Genomic DNA, 7,872 nt, shown 5'->3' on the forward strand with positions numbered 1-7,872 from the left:
TGGACATCGACGTCATTCTTGCCAATTTCCTTCTCCCTCTCCTCTCTTGTCCCAGCTGATTGCAGCTGCTCTCCTCCATAACAGTCTTCAAATTGTCAGGGTTACCATATTAGTTTTCGGATTCTTTTTTTAATATGCCTATTCTACACACGATTTTCATCACTAATTATAACTATAGCACTCCGTGATCGATAATAATTAATGAAAGAAAATATTTTTTTCTTTGTTGATATACGTTTAAATTTTCAAAATAGGGAGAAACAATCAATAAGAATTGAATTCTAATATCTCGTAAGTTATCAGTAAGGATGTGAAAATTGTCAAAATTCCCTTGACCATATATTTAAAAATTATTTTTCCTATTTTGAAAATTCATAGGTATTATTTGCGAGCAATTAAAAAACATTTTTTCTTTTATTGCTATCCAGAAGGGGCAATATAGTTTTACAGCAATATCTGTCAGCAGATATGCCGTCGATCAAGGTTGCAAACATAACATACTTTTCTTTTTGATTTACAATCACGAGGATTTTGACCATTTTCACATCTTTAGTTACGAGCATATACTTTTATAAATATGAATGCCCACGAGGATTTAGAGAATTTTCATATCCCTACTTATAAATAATATAATACCCTAAGATCCTCCTCATAACAACCTACTCGATCCCCCCTATAAATGTCATCATCAACGAAAATATTTCTTTCTTTTTCTCCTTTTTCATCATTGTTTATTTATTTATATTTATGTCAAGTCACACAACCTTTTTGAAGGATTTTAATTCTGTTCGATTATTCAGCTACAATATTGGATCATCATTAATCTCTGTCCATAATGATTAATTAATAATATTAAATGAGTCCATTCCCTTAATTCATCAGCCAATAATTTTTTCGTATTAGCATGGAGTTTTATTACGAAGCGTCTTCATTGTATTATGGATCTGATTGCACAGACAGTGTGGACTCTCAATGGCCAAACACAGATTGCCCCGTTTGGATTCTCGGAAATGAGCTGAGTGCTAAACTCGGTAATTATTTCATTAATTCAATATATATGTAATTCAAGTATTTGTCTTTGTCTTATTTAGACATTACGGAACTCAACGAAGAAATTCGCTCGCGTCTTCTTTTCACGTATAGAAAGGATTTTTCAGAGATTGACGAATCTGGTTACACATCAGATTCAGGATGGGGCTGCATGCTTAGGTGTGGACAAATGGTTCTTGGAGAAGCATTACAAAGGTAAAAGAAATATAAAAGGCTAAACCTTAATATTTTGACTCTGTTTTGTATGTAGAGTGGTTTTGGGACGAGACTGGAAATGGTCACGTAATAACCATACAGTTGATAAAGATACAACTGTCAAATACATTAACATCGTTCATCTCTTTCAAGATTCTAAAGGTACATTCTAATGGATTTGTCAATGATTATTATTACGTTAAGAGCATACATTGAGTAACTGAACAATATTTCTAAAAGCAGTAAGATAATATACTTCAAAAACAAAAGCACCACAAGGTTCCATATCTAATTACAGTTTTACTGTATGCGTTAATCACGATTCTGTAATTAGATTATTGTATAAAATAAGGATTTCGAGGATTTTCTGCTTTTAATTTTGAGTCAACTTTTGAGTGAGAACAAAAGTAGAAATCCTCTTATAAAGGATCTTATTATCCTTAAAAATGTAATGTTAATTTCTGACTGTGGTTGTATTACATGTTAGACGATCCAATTCATGAAAGAAAAACTACTTAAAAGTACAAAGAAATCAATGTACCTTTTTTAAAGGTTTTATTCGGTAATGAATGACTCATTTGAAACGTTATTTTCTTATTTTTATTCATTTACTCAAAAAATTAATATTGGAAATCCTCGAACAGCAAATTTAATACATAAAATATAATTTCGGGATGAACGCGTATTCTAGATATTAGATATATGATTCGTCAAAATAAAAAAGAATACACAATCCAAGAAAATGAGAAAATCCGAATTTATTATTTTACTTCGTAGTTACATACAGACCAATATTTCATAGACATATTTGAGTCAATTCTAGACTTCGTATTCAATTTTGTGGAGGAATCTATAACCAGAATTTTAGCTATAGTTTAGATTTAGAACCTTTAATTGATTTAAGGGAGTTAAATCTAGAAATTGTGTCAGTCCTTAGGACTCATTACTATAACTAATTAAACAAAGAAAAAGTAAAGTTGAGTAACGTCATTAAAGACCGAACTTTACAAGTTTTTAGGACTAAACTGGATAATGGACTGCAGTCTTCAGTCCTCATTAAGGACGGACATGACATTACTTAAATTGCCCACCATATGTGCTTTCAAATTAAATATATCTATTTCCCATTCTTTTATTGTGGAGATCAACTTTAACTGTAATTTGAGGAACTTCAATAGGGCTTATAAAAATAATTTGTTCATGGAAGAAATTAAATTAAGTTATATGTATAAATTTACTATTTCACAAGCAGACATACGATTGAAATATAAATTGACGGTAATTCGTCGAAGAATAAAAATGTATTCCACTCTCTATTTTGATAAAATTCATTCTAACTTGCATTTGTGTTGATGGGCCAAATATGAAACATAAAAGATTTTCAGAAAATTAAAATTTATTTGACTTGTGTTATTATTATTCACCATTTACTATTTCAAATGATATTTAATATCTTAATTTTCTATATTTAAATGCCTTTACAGTGGCTCCATATTCAATTCATCAAATTGCTCTCATGGGAGAATCCATTCAGTCTAAGAAACCAGTGGGCACTTGGTTTGGACCCAATACGGTAGCTCAAGTATTAAGGTAATATTCATATTAAATATTTAAATATATTTGCTAATCTATTTTGTGCGTATAATTGTACGAAATTAACCTCATATTCCACTAGCCAGTTTAATATGCTAATTTGTTTTCCAGAAAACTGTCCATTTTCGAAAATTCGATACCTATTAACATTCACATAGCCATGGATAATACCATAATTGTTGATGAAATAAAGGAATCTTGTAGTTATTTTGGTGAAGATTCTGCAGGGAAACCCTTGATTCTCTTCATACCTCTTCGTTTGGGCCTTACAGAGATTAACCCAATTTACTTTCAGGATTTAAAAGTAAGTCCTCATGATTTTAATACATTTTATGTGAGTTAACTTGAATTTTTCGGAGTTGGTCACGAAATTAAAAAGTAATGCATTCAAATAAAAACACTTTTAATATTAAATCTATAACTAGAAATTTTTAATTTTACTAAAGTAAATTGCTTCAAACAATGTAAGTAATCGCTAATCACCATATTTACCAGCTACTAAAATTGTTGTTCCGATTAATATAGAATAGAATCTCGGAACTTGACGTTAATTTGTTCCGGAAAGAGCGTCGAGCTCCTAATCAATGTTCCAACTTACGCCAACTAGAAGGTTGTGACAGACGGACGAATGTTTTTTTTTTTTTTAAATAATGTGAGTTGGATCGGATTCGGAAGTTGTTTACCCACTATTTTGAATCATGAATATGTCGAGTACTAAGGCGGTCGTATTCCGAGGTTCTACTCGATACCGGGGTTCCATTGAAATCCAAACACCTACGAACTCAATAATAAATGAAGTTTGAGTGATTGAAATTAATTCATATTTTGATATGATCAACAATTACTTAGAAAAAAAAAAAATAATAATAAAAAAAACTGAGGCTCTCTAGCTTACGTACAAGTGGAGAAAATAACTTTCCAGAGATCTATAAAAAAAGGTGGGTTGAAAAAGCCTTGTGAGGGTAGAGAGGCCACTTTTGACACCAGCAATGAAAGAAACCATCTCTTCCGTTGCAAGACTCTTTTGAACTCTTTTTTTAACACTTTTGGGCCCCTTACAGGCCTGATGCCAACCATCTCGACTACACCTATTGAATGCATGTCAAAAGGAAGGCCCATACTGTCCTTAATACAAACTGAGAGTCCCCCAAAGCCACTGTTAGCCAGCACTGGGACACCATGACAGAGACCACATCCGCAGCGGGTGTCAGGACTTCCGGCACCGCCTGGAAGCCATCATTGCTGCCTGGGGCATCTATATCAATGATTAAGAGAGCTCAGACACACATCTATTTATAATATTAATTTTTTGAAATTCTATGCATAATTAATAAATTATATCTTGTTGAAGTTAATAATTCAAAGTTTTCATATTTTAATGGACCACTCGTACGTGTATCTTCTTAGAGATTTGTAATAAATATTTTATTTATCTTAGTTTTTAAGATCTTATATAGTCAAAAAGTCATGAGAATGGGTGTTTTTTTCCTCTATTTCAGGAATGTTTTGAATTTCCTCAAGTTTTGGGCGTGATTGGAGGCCGTCCGAACCACGCTTTATATTTTATAGGATATGTTGATAATGAACTAATATATTTGGATCCTCATGTGTCCACTCAAGTCGCTAATAAAGTAAGTAATTTTGGAGATGAAGAAGATCAAACCTACCACACCGAAAGAGCTTATAGGATGGACTTTAAAGACTTGGATCCTTCTTTGTCTTTGGTAATAACATTTCTACATTACTTTGTACTATCATTAGTAAACTTATTCTTACGGAATTTAAATTCTAGTGCTTTTTGTGCAAAAATGAGTCGGAATTTGATGATTTGTGCCAAAGATTCCTTTTTAAACTGATTCGCGGGCATAATTCTCCCCTCTTTGAAATTTGTCGACAAAGACCGGAGCACCTGGAGGCTTGTTCACCGAATCAGGATTTACCTAATCTGATTCCAGATGAAAATACGGGGAAGGAATATGAAGAAATAAGACACTGCGACACTTCAGATGAAGACTTTGAAATTTTATAATTTAAGACTAAGAGGAGGAAGGAATTTTCATTTACTTTAAAAGTTGGAATTATATCTAATTGTTGTATCCATGTATTTTTTTTAAGATTTTATATTTAGGTAGAAGGTTCAAGGAATCTGATTTAATATTATATTTTTATAATTTATATTCACTTGATTCATTCGGGTTTTGTAATTCGTACTCATTAATAAAATGACTCATCCCAAGGAGTTATCAATGTAATTCTGTTATATTTGTCATTCATCAACTAATAGAATAGAAGAGTACTTTCTCGATTATTATTCGTTCATTCAATTTTGATTCATTATATTATTTGAAAACAAGTTATATTTTCCATGATAAATTTGTCAGGGCTTTTGGTTCAATAAATCTTTTTTATAATGTAATTTGTGGCGTGGTCGTCGTCCCATCAATAATTTTATTCTCAATTTGAACGGGAGATGGAACAAATAGAAGGATAACAAAGCATTCACCTACCCACCGACTCCGTTCTTTTTTGTACTTGGGACAATGACCTCAAAAATGATGAAGGACGCATTGAATATGCAAAATCTCGTAGGTTGGGCAGTATGGCATCAATTGTTATGGGATCCTGGAGTAGACTGAGGATCTTAGGCTTTAACCGAGATCCAAAAACCATATTGGGAAACCCTTTTACTTCTTATGAACAAATGCACTTCCGATATCGAATGGCTACATCCTCAAACTTTACCAATATATCAGGAGTGGATAATAACTACTGCATTTTCTGTGCCTTGGCAATTGAAAATTCAAAACACCTCTTCTTCCTATGTCTGTTCGTATGGGAATTAATTAACAGAGTGGAGGAGATAATAGAGAAAAAATGGGACCAAAGAATCACGAAGGGTGATTGGCTAGTATCAACGGCGTCAAGTCACCCAGAAATAATCAAAATTAGAAGCCTTTATAATAGCAAAAATACAGTCAGACATGTACGTGGTAAGTACTATACAAATGCAGTACCTCAAGGGATAGATGAGATGGTCAAGTGATCAATGTCAATAATGGAGAGTTTTTATGTGAATGGGATACTGGTTAAATATATAAAGAAGCAGAGTGTTGGAATTTGTGTATTGAACTTTTTATTTTATTTCGTTGTATTTTTTAAATAGTTATCCTATAAACATTTTTATTAGTTGAGCTACTGTGTAGATAATATTAGCATATTCATGAGTCATGAATATGCTAATATTATCATGAATCATGACCAAGCCATTATTTATTTCATCCATATAAGATAGTATCCTTGCAATTGAGAGAATGACGGCTCTATACCATTTCCAATTCAATATGACAATAGTCTAATTCAAAATAGAATAATCCAATTTAAAATAGGAATAGTCTAATACAAAATGGAATAGTCCAATTTAAAAGGGGAATAGTCTAATTCAAAATGGGAATAGTCCAATTCAAAATGAGAATAGTCAAATTCAGTATCTATATATATTTTTTCTAGTATTACTCCTTAAATAACCATCTATTCCAATTATCGTATCATCTTTTCCATAAGTACTGAAAAATCTATCATAACTTAAATATTTAAAATGTAGCATCTTGTTTTTGGACTGCAATATTTAAAATCTGCTTGTACATATTAAAACTTTTACAAAATCGCAACTCTTACACAATATTTATAATTACATACCTTAGGGCTCAATTATATCAAGTCTGGAGAAGGAGGGGGGTATACGGAATTGATAAAATTTAAGATGTTCATAGTTTTCATATAGTTCCATATAGTTTTGTATTTTACTAACTTACTGAAATTGTTTTATCTCTCTCAAAATGTTATTTATATATGATACAAACTTGCAAGATCAGTGGTTCTCAAATGGGGGTACACCTACCCCTTGAGGTACTTAGAGGCACTTAAGGAGGTACTTGAGATCTTGAAAGAATGTTTTACAAGTGGCACATAACTCAGGGGTGGACTGTAAGCCCTCCCCCAAATTAGGCAATTTTTGTTTTGACTAGAAAATGTAATATTTGATTTTTTTTCAATTATTTGAAAAATCAAATTTGATTTTTACAAAAGTTTTATAATTCAATTTTATTTCAAAAATTTTAAGAGGTTTTTTTTTAAATTTTTTTCTAGGCTTTTTATTCAATATATCATATAGCAAAAATGCGATTAGCTTTGGTAATTATATCCATCTATCCTCTTGTGCAAGGTTCCTCTTGATTTAAGAAACTGTAAATGCGGGAACCAATTTGGAGGAAATTTTATTAACACTACCAGGTTTTTGAATTCAATATATCATATCAAAACATTATGTCGGTTCCTAATTTAAGGTAGCGTTTTTACAGATGATACTTAAATATCCCAAAATATCTTCATTAATTTTTTTAACTTTCCCTAAAACAGGCCTGAAATTGACGACTGACATTTTTTGTAAATCTTCATTTATTGATTTTCCAATTGAGCCCCTATAACTACCAGGTCCTTGCTGAGCACCATCAATTTGTTTGAATGCCTCCTTCAATGTCAATTCATTCATGTGAAGTTGCCACACCGGCCATTGAAGGGGTCTTTAGAGGGAAAGTTCAAGCCTCCTTACAATGGCAGACCAAATTCCAACATTTGTGTTGCAACCATCACATATGATAGCAACTATGGATTCTAAGCTTTCATGATCTTATAGAACCGATAGTATTGATCTAGCTTGATCCTCCGCTTTCCCAGTTCTTGGATAAACATGTTCAATGTATTCATGTTGGGGTTCTTAAATGGGGGAAAGACCAACACTAATATGTTTGTATAATTTTAAATTTCAAAAAATAATAAAAAAGTTTATTCTTGTTAATTTAAATTTATAGGTTGAAAGAAATTGTATTTTCGAATATGATTGCAATTAAATTAATCGGGACGCTGATCGCAAATGACGATCGTTATATCGCTATATCGGAGTGAATTTCTGATCGCAATTTTTTTCCTGATCGCTCACAAGTCTGTATTTTATAAAGATTGAGAATCCCTGCGCTA

At 31.8% G+C, this 7,872-nt stretch overlaps 1 protein-coding gene across 1 annotated transcript; it reads left to right on the forward strand.

Annotated features, from left to right (window-relative positions):
• The first annotated feature begins 431 nt into the window (after positions 1–431).
• LOC121129241 (cysteine protease ATG4B) lies at positions 432–5,146 on the forward strand. Its single transcript, XM_040724949.2, has 7 exons — positions 432–1,031; positions 1,092–1,245; positions 1,301–1,407; positions 2,730–2,835; positions 2,950–3,142; positions 4,338–4,562; positions 4,631–5,146. Exons 1-7 carry the CDS (start codon positions 905–907, stop codon positions 4,865–4,867), a joined length of 1,149 nt encoding a protein of 382 aa, XP_040580883.1. The 5' UTR covers positions 432–904; the 3' UTR covers positions 4,868–5,146.
• Positions 5,147–7,872: the final 2,726 nt, after the last annotated feature.

This window comes from Lepeophtheirus salmonis, chromosome 14 (genome assembly GCF_016086655.4).
Source record: "Lepeophtheirus salmonis chromosome 14, UVic_Lsal_1.4, whole genome shotgun sequence".
Taxonomy (NCBI): domain Eukaryota; kingdom Metazoa; phylum Arthropoda; class Copepoda; order Siphonostomatoida; family Caligidae; genus Lepeophtheirus; species Lepeophtheirus salmonis.